A 17,631-nucleotide genomic window follows, 5' to 3' on the forward strand; every position below is an offset into this window, starting at 1 on the left:
AAACCGGATTCCAATGTAGTGGATTTGCCGACGCATTAATATTAACTCGTGGTCTCACTTCTCGCTGATCGGCAGCTCGTTGTTGCTAACGGAGCATCAGGTGGACTCGGGAGTGAAATGATAAGACAATATGGCCGCTGGATTTTTCATCCAGCTGCTCCCTCCTGTCAATCACAGCGCCGCTTTCCACTCAACCTCTTCTTCAAAACAACTCGCTCTTTCAAACACAAATGAATCAACATCAGACGTTTTCCTTAAACTTCCTTCTTTTTTTTTACCCCCTAAATTGGGTTTTTATTAACATTATTTTTTTTGGGATGCAAAGACGGGTCCTCAGCTGCGGTGGGAAAATACCTCAAGTCTTCGGGCGCCGTGCACCTCGCTCCTCGACCACGACCTCTTCGTCCTCTTCATCCTCCCCTTCACAGCTTGTGTGCTAAACGCCAGCTGCTCCCCCCCCCCCCCCCCCCCTCCCCTTTAAACAAGTGAAGATGCCATGAGAGAGATGTGTGAAATGTTTTGCCAGCACAATCACGTCGCATGTCACCTCATTAGGGACGACAAAAATTGGAGCAAAATGCACGGGTGGTGCGAGCGGTGACCTTTGGAAAGGGGGGCGGAGCCGAGGGAGAGAACAGGGGGGAGGAGGGGGGGGCTAATTTCACTTCATAATGGCGGCTTGAATGGACAGAAAAGAGAGGGGAGCAGCCGGGGTCAAGTGTCACCCTTCCTGCCAGGCAGCAGAACCACACACACACACACACACGCACACACACTCTCTCTCTCTTGGCCCAGCCTCAAGCTGTGGCCACGCCCCCTCCCCCCCCCCCCCACCACCCTTCGCTGCCTTTTGTGCCTCTTTAACATTGATTAACTGAGTCTGCAGCAGCACAATGCTCTCTCTCTCTCTCTCCTACAAAACATAATGGAGTCAAACAGTCTCTCTTTTCTTTTATTTATTTCCACCTCCCTGCAGTAACCGCCCCTTTCTGCTTTACTCCTCCGCCCTCTTTTTTCGGGCCTTTTGAGCCGGCAGATGCATTAAGAACGAGATGCGGACGGCGAGTCTATCGATTGAGTCGTAACCTCACACAAAAGCGAGATATGATCATGAAGTTGACACCGTGATGTTAAAGAATTTAAATGCAAATAGTAGAAATAAATGGAGGTATAATTAGATCCGTAGAATCCAACCCAAAAGAGAGAAGCCCCCGGAGAGAGTGAAGCCGAGCGAGGGGTGCGAACGGAAACACGGCAGTCGGAGAACATCACACCCCCGGGCCTTTTGCAGGAGGTGTGAAGGAGCTCTCCTTGTGCCAGCAGGAGGAGGAAGGGTGGAGCTAAAGGTTGTGAGCGATTAGCGTAGCTTAGCATGACGCAAAGGGGGAAGAAAACCAAGCACCCGGGAAGACATAGTGGCCAAACCGTGGAATTACAGCTTCGAGGTCCAAACGTACTTTTCTTCCCATAGACTTCAAGTAGGAAAGAGATGTCGGTAACTCGTGAGTCTCCAAAGCTCCAAAGACACAAATATGTTTAGTTTCTTTCTTTTTATATTTTCGTTGCATTTTTACAGTAAACTAAATAATTGATGTAAACAGGTGTGAATGTTCTTTCATTTGTGGATGTGTTTAAAGTGTAACGTGTGCATTAGAGTGAGACTGAAGAGACTGAACTAAATTAAGACGACATCGGGTTTTGTGTTGCCTGGTTACCGGGGGGGGGGTGGGGGGGGGGGGGGGGGGGGGGGGGGGGGGGGGGGGGCAGCACGTGACTCCCTGTAAAAACTGAGGTTGTTACAGTCACACACACCTCCTTCTTCTTCCTTTTCTTCTTCTTCTTCTTCTTCTTCTTCTTCTTCTTCTTCTTCTTCTTCTTCTTCTTCTTCCTCTTCTTCTTCTTCTTCCTCTTCTTCCTTATCTTCTTCCATTTTTCTTCGACTTCTTCCTCTTTTTCTTCTTCATCTTATTTCTCTTCTTCCTCTTCCTCTTCTTCGTCTTATTTCTCTTCTTCCTCTAATCTCTCTTCCTCTTCTTCTTTCTTTACTTCTTCTACCTCTTCCTCTCCTCCTCCACGTGGCCCCGTCATTCAGCTGTGATGAGAGCTCATTATAAACTCAACAGAACTAATCTGGATGAATGTGTGTCATCAAAAGGACGGCCTCCGAATGTGAGACTGATCCTTTCTTTTCTCTTCCAGGACGGAGGAGGAGGAGGAGGAGAAGAAGAAGAAGAAGAAGAAGAACTGCTCTCGTGGAGAAAGAGGATATTTCCAGTCTACGCTTTAAACATGGGAGGCCGATTGCTCCCCGTTGTGGTCGTCTGCATCTTGACCCTCCTGCCCCACAGCCTTCTGGGTAAGCCGGAGGAGGAGGGGGGCGCGGCGAGCTCGGCGCGGCTCCAGAGGGTGAAGAGAGGCTGGGTGTGGAACCAGTTCTTTGTCCTGGAGGAGTACACCGGGCTGGACCCGCTCTACATCGGGAAGGTCAGTGGTCAGTGTGTGTGTGTGTGTGCGTGTGTGTGTGTGTGTGTGTGTGTGTGTGTGCACTTGGTGTGCGTAGAACAAACTAACAGGTCTGCAGCCTGGAGGTCATCTGCTGCTCGTACAGAGCTGCACAAGAGAAGCTCACGGGTGGGCAGAGGATTTACCTTAACTACTGCACACACACCACACACACACACACACACACACACACACACACACACCATCCCAATGTAATCCCTGGATGCACCGTGTCCATGAAACAGCTCCTCTGTCCACTTTGAACCAGAGCCAGACAGCAGTGATTGGGTTAATTGACTCGAACCGAGGCTTCACTCAAGTCTCCGCCCCCGCCACACACACACACACACACACACACACACACTCGATCCACACACACAAAGGAGCACTTTGATCGCTCAGTCGCTAAAGTGAATTGAACATTTGATCAATAGTGGTGAGGCCGGTCATCATCGGCGGGGGAGACAACAAGCCGGCAAACTGCGGCGAAAATTGCACATTACGTCACTTTGGAAAGAACAAAGTGCTTTCTGGGTAAAGATGTTTGAGCCGGCCATCGAAAACAATAAATACCCTTCCATTCAAAATACAATGGTCACTTTGACATTCGTGGTAAACTGACTGGCTACTAACTTATTAATAGAAACATTTTATAATATGTTGTTACTAACCCAGCATGTGGAGGAAAGATGCTCCTTAAAGAGACGGATTCTAGACCTTTTGGTTGAATTTTCGATTCCTCTCACAATTCCATCCATCGGAAATGATTCAAACCTTTCTAATTAGCCTTCTGGAGGAACTTCCCCTCCACCGCTTGGGAGTACTAAATGGGGGGAGGGGGGGGGGGGGACCAGATAGAACAGTAACAAGTCCTGAGAGAGTATCACAAGACCTGCTACGAGTCTTCTGTGGCATCACATCCACTTCTTTCCTGTTTCTTCTTCTTTTTCTTCTTCTTTTTAAAGCCTCGCACCCTAAATTCTTTCCACAATCCAAATGGAATAAGTGATTTTGACAAGCCGGGCATGCTCAAGATGGAGAAGCATTGGGAGATATGAAAAAGCGAGCCGGGGGGGGCGGGGGGGGGGGGGGGGGGGGGGGGTGGGGGGGGTCGACGACATGCTCTGTCTGTTTCATTCTGCTCGGCCTACCTCGCCACTCCTCCCGTCGAGGAGCTTAGTATTCAGCGCTACGAGGGGGATGTCGGAGGTGTTCTCTGGCGGAGGACGAAGCAGGTAATTGATAGCCGGGTGTCAAACTCTTTTCATGGGTCTGAGTGTAAAGGAAGGATCAGGAAAGGAGCACCGGGGGGGGGGGGGGGGGGGCACAATGGGAGCCGTTGATTAAAAAAATATATCGAGCTCGGGCACTTTTTCAGGAAGAGAGTGCAGGTGGGCACGTTGTCCGGAAGAGATAAGAAGTCTTGACAATACCCCCCGTCCCCCCCGGGGGGGTATTGTGAAGACTTCAGATTGCTGCTCAACTGTCTGCGCAATAACAACAACAACAACAACAAAACTTTTAGCAGTTCCACAACCTGCGTTTTGGTCGATTCATTTAGTGGAGAGAAGGGACGAGCATCTTGAGAGAGAGTGATTTTCAGACGGGGCGAGGGGGGGGGGGCGTTGGATTATATACCAGACGGTCCAATGGGGGCATTTAATTCGGCTCTGAGTACGCGGAGACCCTTTAAGTTCAAAGTGAGGACTGATTGCACATCAACAGCCTGTTTTTTGTTTTTTTTTTGGGCCACAAAAGACGTGTGATTACACCGCGGGACACGAGGCGACACACGGGCTGTGAGCGGTGATTATAGAGGCTACACACACACACACACACACACGGGCACACACACACACACACACAGGGAGGTCGAGGGTCGACGTACACACCGGTTCAATTAGCACTGCAGGCGAGTGTGTTGAACACGATTGTTTTCTACTTTGGTGTAATCAGAGGTCAACTGGGTGAAAGTCCTGTGTTTGTTGTCATGACGACCATGCCAACGAACTGCATTGGTTTTTTTACATCACGTTACAGGGGGGGGAAACTTATTTCTTTTAACCCTGTGTCGTCGACCCTGTCAATCACAGTAAGCCCCGCCCCCTTTGTGATTGACTCGGACACACGAGAACCTTCACCGGTCGTCTCGTCTCTATTGTTGCTGCTGCATTGTTCTAAAATTAGGGGATGTGACCCAATTCTACGTCCTCAAAAATCCTGTCAGTGTCCTGATACTTCTGGACTGCAGCACGTGTTTTATGCCCGTTGCTTCAACGTGGATCTTTTCCTCGAGAGCGCGCACATTGTTGGGGAATAAAACGTGTTCTCTCCTCTCAGCTCCACTCGGACATGGACAAAGGCGACGGCTCCATCAAGTACATCCTGAACGGCGAGGGCGCGGGCACCACCTTCACCATCGACGACGGCACGGGGGACATCCACGCCATCCAGAGGCTGGACCGCGAGGTCAAGGCCCAGTACGTCCTGCGCGCCCAGGCACGCAACCGCCTGACGGACCGGCCCCTGGAGCCCGAGTCGCAGTTCATCGTGAAGATCCAGGACATCAACGACAACGAGCCCAGGTTCCTGGACGGGCCCTACCAGGCCTCCGTGCCCGAGATGTCCAACATAGGTAAGCGGGGCAGGGGTCAGGAGGTCAGACGGTCGGACGGAGGTAGAAACGAACGTAAACGCTTCATTCACTCTTCACAGACGAAACATTTTGTGGTTACTTTGAAGTAAATCCATGGAGCTTATAGGACGCCGCCCACAAATGATTTCTTTTGACAAAGGGCCTCTTCCTTTCCTTCTTTCTTTCTTCCTTTCTTTCTTTCTTTCTTTCTTTCCCTCCTCCTCGTCGACCGACCCCCTCAGGAACACCTGTGATCCAGCTGACCGCCACCGACGCCGACGACCCCGCGTACGGTAACAGCGCCCGCGTGGTCTACAGCATCCTGGAGGGCCAGCCCTACTTCTCAGTGGACGCCAAGACCGGTACGACGGCATTTTTTTTTTTTTTAAACATTTTGTGAGCTAATTAAACAAGTTCCCACATGACCGCGTCACCAAAAAGAGTGTTACGCTGTTAAGAGAGGCACATTAAGGTCTTTTTTTAAAGTATTTTTTGAGGTTTAGGTCTCTTTTTGGCCACATGGTGTTAATATATCAAACGTGAGCAATAAAGAAAAATACCAAAAGAATGCAAAACGTGTAAATAAGAAGCAGAACCGCCTCACGCTGTGATATCTAGCTGCAGCACACGGCACCAAACCAACGCTTCTATGAATCCATTAAGCACCTGAAAGCAGGACGCCGCCGGCCTCGTTTTAAAAAAAAAATATTTCTCCTCTAAACCGCAGCTGCCGCCTCGTTTTCCGTTGTTCTGTCGGCACAGAAATCGGTTGCCGGTCAGCCGGCTGCTTCGCTGTCATCCATCAGCGGAACACTTAAAACACACAATGTGGAACTTCGCCACACAGTGCTCGAAACAAGCGCTCCTTTTCCCGACTCCTCAGCATGAAAAACACCACCGTCGTGACCTTGCAGACTCTCATTAAATGTATGAATGAAGACCGATTGAGTCCAGGCGCACGTGTCTCTGTCGTGTACACGTGCACACGTTTTAAAACAGGTGCACATACAGTAATAATGTTTTTTACCTGCAGAAAAGCTGCTATTTGAGCCGGGAGGTGTGAAATATTTAATCCCAAAAAGTGTCCTCAAACGAGATAATTGCCCTATTAAAAGTGTGATCAAATACACAATGTTCAGGAAATGTTTACACTAAAGTAGCTAAAAAGATGCAAAACATGAATTAATGCAGTTATTCAACTGTGCAACTAAACAATTAAATGACAGTTGAGATCATCGTCTCTCTTGTAGTTTAACCTTTGAACCCTGAGATGAAGATTGTGGTTTAAGGAATCAACCGCGCGGCCTCTCGTCCGCTCCGTTGGGGGCGCCGACATTCCAGGACGCCATCGCTCGGACACATGACCCTAATCTGTGTCACCAGCTCCCTGTGGCCGACCTTTCATTGACCTCGCGTGTCTTCGTTTGCCCTCTCCCTCTCTCCCTCTCTCTCTCTCTCTCTCTCTCTATGTCTCTCGCTCCCCCTCTCTGTTTATGTATCCCTCCTTCTCCCCATCTCTCTCTCCCTCTCTCTCTCTCTCTCTCTCCCCTCTCGCTCTCTCTCCCTCTCTCTCTCTCCCTCCCTCTCCCTCTCTCTCTCTCGCTCCCTCTCGCTCTCTCTCTCTCCCCTCTCGCTCTCTCTCTCTCTCTCCCTCTCTCTCTCTCTCTCTCTCCCCTCTCGCTCTCTCTCTCTCCCCTCTCGCTATCTCTCCCTCTCTCTCTCTCCCTCTCTCTCTCTCTCCCCTCTCGCTCTCTCTCCCTCCCTCTCCCTCTCTCTCTCGCTCTCTCTCCCTCTCTCTCTCTCCCTTTCTCTCTCTCGCTCCCTCTCGCTCTCTCTCCCTCTCTCTCTCCTTCTCCCTCTCCCTCTCTCCCCCTCTCTCTCTCATTCTCCCCCATCTCTCTCTCCCTCCCTCCCTCTCTCTCCCTCCCTCTCTTTCTCTCCCTCTCCCCCTCTCTCTCTCGCTCTCCCTCCCCCCTCTCTCTCCCCCTCTCTCTCTCCCTCTCTCCCTCTCCCCCTCTCCCTCCCTCTCCCCCTCTCTCCCCCTCTCTCTCCCCCTCTTCCTCTCTCCCTCTCCCCCTCTCCCTCCCTCTCTCCCCCTCACCCCCTCCCCCTCTCCCTCCCTCTCACCCCCTCCCTCCCTCCCCCCTCTCTCTCCCCCTCTCCCTCTCTCCCTCTCCCCCTCTCCCTCCCTCTCCCCCTCTCTCCCCCCCCTCTCTCCCCCTCTCTCTCCCCCTCTCCCTCTCTGCCTCTCCCTCCCTCTCCCCCTCTCCCTCTCCCTCTCTGCCTCTCTCTCCCTCTCTCTCTCTCACTCTCCCCCTCTCCCTCTCTCCCTCTCCCCCTCTCCCTCCCTCTCTCCCCCTCTCTCCCCCCACCCCTCTCTCTCCCCCGCTCCCTCTCTCCCTCTCCCCCTCTCCCTCCCTCTCCCCCCTCTCTCCCCCCCTCTCTCGCCCCCTCTCCCCCTCTCCCTCTCCCCCTCTCCCTCCCTCTCTCCCCCCTCTCCCCCCCCCCTCTCCCCCTCTCTCCCTCCCCCCTCTCTCTCCCCCTCTCCCTCTCTCCCTCTCCCTCTCTCCCTCCCCCCTCTCCCTCCCCCCCTCTCTCTCCCCCTCTCCCTCTCTCCCTCTCCCCCTCTCCCTCCCTCTCCCCCTCTCTCCCCCTCTCTCTCCCCCTCTCCCTCTCTGCCTCTCCCTCCCTCTCCCCCTCTCCCTCTCCCTCTCTGCCTCTCTCTCCCTCTCTCTCTCTCACTCTCCCCCTCTCTCTCTCCCCCTCTCTCTCTCCCTCTCCCCCCCCCCCAGGTGTGGTCCGTGTGTCCCTGGCAGACATGGACAGGGAGACCAGAGAGAACTACACGGTGGTGATCCAGGCCAAGGACATGGGGGGCCAGCTGGGGGGCCTCGCCGGCACGACCACGGTCAACATCACGCTGGACGACGTCAACGACAACCCGCCCATGTTCGACCAGAGTAAGAGTCCTCCTTCCTGCGCTCCTCCTCTCCTTGCTCTCCATGAAGCCTCGTCACCTTTCCTCTAATCCCTCGTCACCTTTCCTCTAATCCCTCCTCGTACTCGTACAGCTGATAAAAGAAGCTCAGTTCCAAAGTGTTTTCTCTCAACCAGAGAGAAGCGGTTTTATTGTGGCATAACGTGCTCACACAACAAACATGTGACTGTGAGAAATGGAGCTTGATATTAATTAAATGTGACCAGTTATGACCCACAAAGAATAAAAAGAAGTGTTTGCTTAACGGCTGCACCAAGGGATTATCAACTAATCTGGGGATTATTTGGTATGTTGATAAAATCCTAGAACGTTTTTAAAAAATGTTTAAAGGTCTGACCAAGAGTCCAAAACCCAAAGATATTAAGATGACATTCTGAAGACATTTATTTTTAGAAGAAAAGCATCAAATATTCACATTTTAGAAACTTGAATTGTAACAGCGCTAACTGCACTTACAGCGCTAACAGAGCAAACAGCGCTAATAGTGCAAACAGCGCTAATAGTGCTAACAGCGGTAACAGAGCAAACAGCGCTAATAGCGCTAACAGCGCTAATAGTGCTAACAGCACTAACAGAGCAAACAGCGCTAACAGCACTAACAGCGGTAACAGAGCAAACAGCGCTAACAGCACTAACAGCGGTAACAGAGCAAACAGCGCTAATAGCGCTAACAGCACTAACAGCGGTAACAGAGCAAACAGCGATAACAGCGGTAACAGAGCAAACAGCGCTAATAGCGCTAACAGAGCAAACAGCGGTAACAGAGCAAACAGCGCTAACAGCGCTAATAGCGCTAACAGCACTAACAGCGGTAACAGAGTTAACGTTGCAAAATGAGCTAACATCGCGAACAGAGTTGACAGGGCTAACAACACGTTTATGTGTATTTTGTATTATTCAGTTCAGTATTATGCAGAATAAAGTCCTGATTGTGAAGAAAAGACAAATGTGCACTTTCGTCACTTTGCTTTCAATCAAAAGATATGATGAGTATTTCCTTAAAACAACAACAACAACAACACAACATTACTGATGCAGGACTCGTTTGGGATGAAACACGTGCACGTGGAAGCCATGTGCACGTGCTCCAGCGCTTATATCCATAAACGCCACGAGTTCAGTGTTTTGTATGGGGGAGGATCTGCCCCCTGTTTCCACCACATCCATCCCCCGTTAGCCCCTCTGCCCTCTCTCTCGGTCCACTTGGAGCCACCAGTCCCTGGCCATTTGCCCCCTGGCCTCCTCCCTCCTCCCTTCCCTCCTCCCTTCCCTCCTCCCTTCCCTCCTCCCTCAGCCACCAGTCGCCCCATGCTGTCTCTTTGATTATCCCCATTCCTGCTCCTCTCATTACCGTCCCCCTGAGGTCAGGGGTTGTCTGGTTGTCCGCGGTCATCTCTTCCTGGCCGACGGGTGGCTTCGCTCCGAGACAAAAAGAGAAGCGCCCGCCGCCATCGCCGCGGTCCCCCACCAATTAGTGCCATCACTTCCACGAAACTTTGATCGGTTGCGAAGAGCTTCAGGGATTCCCCTCTGTCGAGCACCATGTGCCGGCATTTCACTTTGGACTGCGGGGAGCGACCACAAATTGGGCGGCTGTGACCTCTTCTTTGAGGTTAAACGGTAGAAGAAATTGAAGCCGACCCACGAGACAGTACACAGCCCAATCGTCTGGCGTTTACGGACCCATTTATCTTAAGCTGTCCGCGATGTGATTGTTTTATTCTTTTTTTTTTTGAGAGAGGGAAGAGCGAAAGGTGATGGAAGAAGGTTTGGCTCCCTCTAGAGGACAGAAAAGGGAAGCTCACACCCCGTTTTTGTTCCTTTTCCTCAGGGTTGTACCAGATGAGCATCCCGGAGGTGGGTCCCGTGGGCTCGGTGGTGGGGCGCATCTGGGCGAGGGACCGGGACGTCGGGGTCAACGCCGAGATGGAGTACAGCATCATCGACGGAGACGGGAGGGACACGTTTGACATCAGCACCGACCCCACCAACCTCTTCGGCATCATCACAGTGAAAAGGGTACAGAGGCCTCACATAGCACGTTGTATTTAAATATTCTGTATCACTTGTTCATTCATTCAAATCTCTCTTTATTGTGTGTTTAACTAATGGAACGGAGGATTTATGATAGAAACGTCAAAGCCTGATGGGTTCCTCGGTCAGGGAGAAAGTTACAAAACTCCCATAAAAATGTGGGCAATTGAATGTTGCATTGAGAGGGCCAAACATCACATGATTCCTAAAGTCCCATCCTTGTTTCTTAGTGTCTTTTCTTTAATTCGGCAATAAAATAAAAACTTTAAAGTGTCCCATTTATCAGAAACATCCTTCATCCGTTTGTTTCAACAAGCTTCAGCCCCCGCCTCCCGTTTCCAATGCTTTTTATTCATGTTCCCCCCCTCCAGCCGCTGGACTTTGAGAGCAAGCCCAGTTACACTCTGAAGGTGGAGGGCGCCAACACCCACCTGGACCCGGCCCTCCGCCACCGCGGCCCCTTCAAGGACGTCACCATCGTGCACGTGAGCGTGGAGGACGTGGACGAGCCCCCGCTGTTCGACACGCCGGCGTACTACGTGGAGCTGTCGGAGGACGCCGAGATCGGCACCGTGGTGAAGACGGTGTCGGCGAGGGACCCCGATGCCGCCAACAACACCGTGAGGTGAGGAAGACGTGGGCGGGGCCAAACTGCTGCTCTGCTGCTCTTAGAGACACAGGTGCGAGACGTGTGGGCCTGAAACAGCCCAAACAGGTTATTAATACACCTGAGGAATAAACCACAACGGCACAACTGGTGTCAGGTGGAGGAGAACGTAGCCATCAACCACTGGAAGTCTGTTTTTCTTGCATTTTAAGCTCCAAAAGTCTGATATTCTTTCCATCACTACGGAACATTTTCAGTTATTTTGGCAAGGCATAAAATTTGATGGAGGAAAATAAACTTTATTTAGCTAAACCATAACAGTAAATGTATGTTATTTTTCTAAATGCCATGAAAAAAAAAGCATCTCAAACCTGTTTTTACTGACTGGTGGTGGGTTCGAGTTCCAGCCGCGACGCTCGGAAATCTCAGTTAATGCACCTGTAAGTTGCCCGAAAAATGTTATCAAAGTGGTGAAGAAAATGAATTTGAAGCTCATGAAAGTCAACGCAATGTTGGGTGTTGATCTGCTGTCATTAAACCTCTTTATGATAATAATAATAATAATAATAATAATAGCAGAGCATGCAACTAAAACACGTAGAAGTCAGGAATGTTTTCCAGTTTTTCCCCCAATGCATGCTGGGACAGGCTTTAATAGTAGTACATCTCATTAATAGCCATTCAAACATTACATTCAGCTGAATTTATACATCTAGTTATTTGCGACCCAGTTGTCAGAGAGGTTTTTTTTTTTTTTTCCTGCCTCTGTCCATGTAATGCAACACGATCTCCAGCAGGGGGCAGCATCACAACACAGGAGGCTGCAGACGTGACTGAGGCGTTGTGTTAAGAGAGCTCCAAAGAACAGCATCGCGTTTAATAACATACAATAACTCGTCTCTGACGTGGAGGAACCAACGAGCGTTTCACACTCACAGCGTTCACACATTGAAAGGCAAACCATTGCATTCTGGGATGTTCACGCGCTACGGAAACAGAGCGGGCAGGTTCCTTACGGGAGTGACTTGAATAACACCCGGTTCTACGTCAGCGCCTCCATCCATCCCATAAACACCTCTCGTTTCCTGGAGAGAATCGGGAGTCGCTGATGCGGCTCCATCCCCCGGACACCGTGGAGAGAGACTTTCAACAACAACAACAACAACAACAAAAGAGAGTTAGAGCACAAGTAGCAGGTATGAGAATCAGTGGAGGACAACAGTGAAGAGCTGCGATGTCACATGACCTTCAGCCTCTCAGGGCGCCTCATCGCCCCCGTCCTTTACAGACTGCAGCATGACTGGCAGATATATCTGAACCCACGGACACACACACACACACACACACACACACACACACACACACACATACACACAGTGGCTGTGGAGGAGTGATATTAATAGAGATCCTTCAGGGAGATGTTTACAGCTGATCCTTGTCGGTGCAAACACACACACACACACACACAGCAGACATGAACACACACACACACACATAATAATAAAGTATTTAAAAATCTGTCGGAAGAGAAGTAAAAGTACAGTTACTGTGACATCATTTCAAGTAAAAGGAATTATGTAAAATAAAAAGTAGGTGATTTAAAATGTGTTTTTAAAGGGAAGGAGGATGTAAAACATGATGAATTAAAGACGTCGTCATTCTGTACGCACACATTTCACCACTGAGCTCTGAAACCAATAATTAAATCCATTTCTATTGACAGGCTTTTGCAGCCTGCGCACACAACTGATTATCCTTTAAAAAAATAAACAACATACTTCCTCGCTAGAATTAACCAGAAAAGACTCAAACAAACAAACAAACAAACAAACAAAGGACGACGTGACAAATGAATCACAACTGGACAAGACCTGAATTAAAAAGAGAAGAAGAAACGCCACTAAAGCAGCAATCTCAATGCTAAAGTCCACCCGGTCTATCTGGTCCCAGTGGATCCAGTCTATCTGGTCCCAGTGGATCCAGTCCACCCGGTCTATCTGGTCCCAGTGGATCCAGTCCACCCTGTCTATCTGGTCCCAGTGGATCCAGTCTATCTGGTCCCAGTGGATCCAGTCCACCCTGTCTATCTGGTCCCAGTGGATCCAGTCTATCTGGTCCCAGTGGCTCCAGTCCACCCTGTCTATCTGGTCCCAGTGGATCCAGTCTATCTGGTCCCAGTGGATCCAGTCCACCCGGTCTATCTGGTCCCAGTCATTTACTAAATGAACATCAAGCTGTATTGAAGAAGACTTGAAACTAGAGATTGTGTGTGTGTGTGTGTGTGTGTGTGTGTGTGTGTTCACTCAAACGTGCTCAGCTCGTGGTTGTTTGTCGTCGGCAGGTATTCCATCGAGAGGTCCAGCGACCCCGAGGCGTTCTTCTACATGGAAATCACCTCCGGGGCGCTGATAACGGTGCGTTCACTGGACCGGGAGGAGGTCGGCTGGCACAACATCACCATCCTCGCCATGGAGATGAGTAGGTCTCACACACACACACACACACACACACATGCACACACACCGACTCCTGCCGAGTTGCGTAACATGGAGCAGAGCTGCTCACAGCTGGTTGACCCGCCTCTTGTCTCTTTGTCTCTTTGTCTCTTGGCACACGCTAATTGAATTAATGACTCATTAAATAACTTTTCTCATGGCGGCCAATTAAAGATGTGATGGAGAGGGCACAGGGAGGAAGGGAAGGAGAGGCTCCTTTACCACCTTTACTTATTTAGTTTATCTTTCTCTGTTCTTATTAATTGTTTTATTATCCCGTGCACTTGACGCTTCCCTTTAAAGTTCACTTCCTCGTCCCTTACTTGTGGTTTGGGTTAAAATAAGTTTGTTTTAGTGGGTGTGAAAGTGACGTAACACACACACTCACACACCGACACACACACACACTCACGCACACTCACACGCGCGCCCGCTTTGACCTCTGGAGCCAAAGTCACGCCGTTGATTGATTGGTCGAGTGATGAGACCTGAGAAAGTAGTTCCCCGCCCACTAATTCCTCCTCACAGCTGGTTAAGGTATGCAGGTCGCTAACGGGTGAACAATAGAACCGTGAATGTGTGCGTGAGGCGGCTTAAAGGAACCTGAGCTCAGCGGGATCCTCAAAGACTCATTCGTCGTGTGCATCTCGCGTCAATGCATCTTGCATCTTGTATCTCGCAGGTAACCCCACGCAGATCTCCAGCGCGCAGGTGGCCGTGAGGGTCCTCGACGTGAACGACAACCCGCCCTCGCTGACGCACTACCTGGAGGCGTACGTGTGCGACAGCGCCAAGGCGGGACAGGTGTGATGACGACGATGATGATGATGACGATGATGATGATGAAAAGGAGAACAGAATAAGCTGCTTTAAGAAGAAAAAAAAGTCTTTATGCAGAATGGCCCATTTCTGAATTACTATAATATAATTGTTGATCATCTCTTTAAAGTTGCAGCTGGTAAATATGGAGCATAATTTAATTACTTTATGTACTGCTGGGTATTTAAATTAATAATAATACATACACTTATATTTTAACTTATGATAATATGTTGTATTGATGTACACAATATGCAAAAGTAACTAGTAATTAATTATCAGTAAAAAGTACAATATTTGTCCCTGAAATGTAGAATTATAAAGTGGAAGTACCTCAAAAGTGTACTTTATGTACAGTACTTGAGTAAAAGTAACTTTCCACCTCTGCATGAATAAATACTCTTAAAATACAACATCTTTAGAAATATTGTTATGAATTAAACTCCCAACAGTTTATAAAGTACATAATAATGAGTCAGGAACATTGTAATAATCATGCTATTAAAGCACTTTAATTGTGTTAATATGTTCATGTAGCTTAGCCACAGTATCTATGTAAACATAAACATAAGTATTCATGTAAACATAAATAAGAGCCTTTTCGTCCCGCTCCAGCTGATCCAGACGGTGGCGGCGGTGGATCGAGACGAGCCGCTCGCCGGACAACGTTTTGAATTCCGTCTGTCTCCGGAAACCGTCAACAACCCCAACTTCACCCTGAGAGACAACCAAGGTGGGCCGGACCGCCAGAGTTACGGGTCACGGAGGAGTTCAGTGCCAATAACACAATTTTTTTAAGATTTAGAAGTTATTTAGGAAGTTAATCAATTAATGTCCCTCATTGTCCTGAATCATCTGTCTTGACCTGGGACTTGTTAGTCTTGACCTGGGACTTGTTAGTCTTGACCTGGGACTTGTTAGTCTTGACCAGAGACTTGTTAGTCTTGACCAGAGACTTGTTAGTCTTGACCTGAGACTTGTTAGTCTTGACCTGAGACTTGTTTGTCTTGACCAGAGACTTGTTTGTCTTGAACAGAGACTTGTTTGTCTTGAACTGGGACTTGTTAGTCTTGACCTGAGACTTGTTAGTCTTGACCAGAGACTTGTTTGTCTTGAACAGAGACTTGTTAGTCTTGACCTGGAACTTGTTAGTCTTAACCTGGGACTTGTTAGTCTTGACCTGAGACTTGTTAGTCTTGACCAGAGACTTGTTTGTCTTGAACAGAGACTTGTTAGTCTTGACCTGGAACTTGTTAGTCTTAACCTGGGACTTGTTTGTCTTGACCTGAGACTTGTTAGTCTTGAACTGGGACTTGTTAGTCTTGACCTGGGACTTGTTAGTCTTGACCTGGAACTTATTAGTCTTGAACTGGGACTTGTTAGTCTTGACCTGAGACGTGTTAGTCTTGACCTGGGACTTGTTTGTCTTGAACTGGGACTTGTTTGTCTTGAACTGGGACTTGTTAGTCTTGACCTGAGACTTGTTAGTCTTGAACTGGGACTTGTTTGTCTTGAACTGGGACTTGTTAGTCTTGAACTGGGACTTGTTAGTCTTGACCTGGGACTTGTTAGTCTTGACCTGGAACTTGTTAGTCTTGAACTGGGACTTGTTAGTCTTGACCTGGGACTTGTTAGTCTTGACCTGGGACTTGTTAGTCTTGAACTGGGACATGAAATAACAATAAATAATGCAGGATTCAGTATTTTTGCACCATACGCCAACAGTAAGACTGGTAATAATAATAATAATGTCCTAAATAATAAACGATGACTAACTGGTGTTGAATTGCTTCTTATAGCACCTTTACAGTCTTCACAGCTGTATGACCCTTCACCCCCATGACCCCTGACCCCTATACCCTGACCCCTCTCGTCTCTCGTCCAGACAACACAGCGGGGGTCCTGACGCGGCGAGGAGGCTGGTCCCAGCAGGACCAGACCGTCTTCTACTTGCCCATCTTCATCTCCGACGGCGAGCAGCCGGTGCACACCGGCACCAGCACGATGACCATCCGCGTGTGCAGCTGCGACCACGAGGGCAACGTCATGTCGTGCAACGCCGAGGCGTACACGCTGCCCGCCAGCCTCAGCCGGGGGGCGCTCATCGCCATCTTGGCCTGCATCTTCGTCCTGCTGGGTGAGTTGAGACCGGCTGCAGCCGTCAGTCAAATAACCCAGATTTACCCCCAGAAAGTATTGTTTTAAGGATTTATTTTTAATTAAAACTTTGTTTTTAGACAAAAGACAAATAATATCTATACATATTATATATTAAATATTAAATATGATATATTATATACATATATATATATATATATATATATATATATATATATAAATGTATAAATAATAATAATAAAGTAAAATACTTGATACTAATCCAGTAGATACTTACCTTACTTATTATTTAAATCTTATATTAACAATATCCTTGGTGATGTTTCTAGTACTTCATCACTGACATTAAGAGGAGGAGTTATTGTATTATAGGATCAAAATATGACATACAAATCAAGACGTACATTTTAAAAGTGACCAGTGCATTTATAAAAAGATCACCTTCTCAAAATCCTTATTGCTGGTTGTGTCCGACAAACAGTCCAAAAACCAAAATATATTCACTTTGCTTTTATACATGAGACAATAGCTGAGAGTCCATCCATCATGTCTCTGGTCTAGAAGGACGTACGAGCCTCAAATTAAAAGCACCAATTGGAAAAAGCTCCATGACCCCCCCCCCCCCGCTGACCTTTTCCCCTCTCTTCCTCCGCCCAGTGATGATCCTGCTCATGCTCTCCCTGCGCACCCACCGCAAGAAGCCCTTCCTGTGCGACGAGGAGGAGAACGTCCACGAGAACATCGTGCGCTACGACGACGAGGGCGGCGGCGAGGAGGACACCGAGGCCTTCGACATCGGCGCCATGTGGAACCCGCGCGAGGCGCACCACCACCCCCCGGGCAAAGTGAGGCAGGACATGCTGCCGGAGATCGAGAGCCTCTCGCGGTACGTCCCCCAGGCGATCGTCGGGGGCGTCGGCGGCGACAGCAACGTGCACGGCTACGTGCTGGCGAAGCTCCTGGACGCCGACATGGACGCGTGCGCCCCGCCGTACGACTCCCTGCAGACCTACGCCTACGAGGGCGAAGGCTCGGTCGCCGAGTCGCTCAGCTCGCTGCAGTCGGGGGCGTCCAACACGGACCACGAGTACGACTACCTCAACGACTGGGGGCCGCGCTTTAAAAAACTGGCGGAGATGTACGGCGTGCTGGAGACAAACGCTGCCCCGATGTGGTAGAACAGCCTTCTGGCCCTTTTTTTTCTCTTTTGTCCGGGGTGGAAAATCTAAGATGAATCGCAGCAAAACATAAAGAAAGGAGAGAGACAAAAACATAAAGATATCATCATAGAAGGGACACGAAGGCGTGCACGACGAACAAAAGCCGGGAACTCTACAGCACTTGAATTCCTGCCGAGGCCTTGAAGGCCGAGATGCCCGCTGCAGCAGCTGGTTTAGCATTAGCATTAGCATCCCCCCCCCCA

The 17,631-nt window shown here is 49.3% G+C and overlaps 1 protein-coding gene across 1 annotated transcript; it reads left to right on the forward strand.

Moving 5' to 3' along the window:
- Positions 1-2,289: 2,289 nt before the first annotated feature.
- LOC117749889 (cadherin-20-like) lies at positions 2,290-17,386 on the forward strand. Its single transcript, XM_034560708.1, has 11 exons — positions 2,290-2,484; positions 4,843-5,137; positions 5,380-5,499; positions 7,930-8,097; positions 9,967-10,154; positions 10,541-10,794; positions 13,118-13,254; positions 13,954-14,075; positions 14,706-14,823; positions 15,976-16,227; positions 16,866-17,386. Exons 1-11 carry the CDS (start codon positions 2,290-2,292, stop codon positions 17,384-17,386), a joined length of 2,370 nt encoding a protein of 789 aa, XP_034416599.1.
- The last annotated feature ends 245 nt before the right edge of the window (positions 17,387-17,631 follow it).

Source organism: Cyclopterus lumpus, chromosome 20 (assembly GCF_009769545.1).
Source record: "Cyclopterus lumpus isolate fCycLum1 chromosome 20, fCycLum1.pri, whole genome shotgun sequence".
Classification (NCBI taxonomy): Eukaryota; Metazoa; Chordata; class Actinopteri; order Perciformes; family Cyclopteridae; genus Cyclopterus; species Cyclopterus lumpus.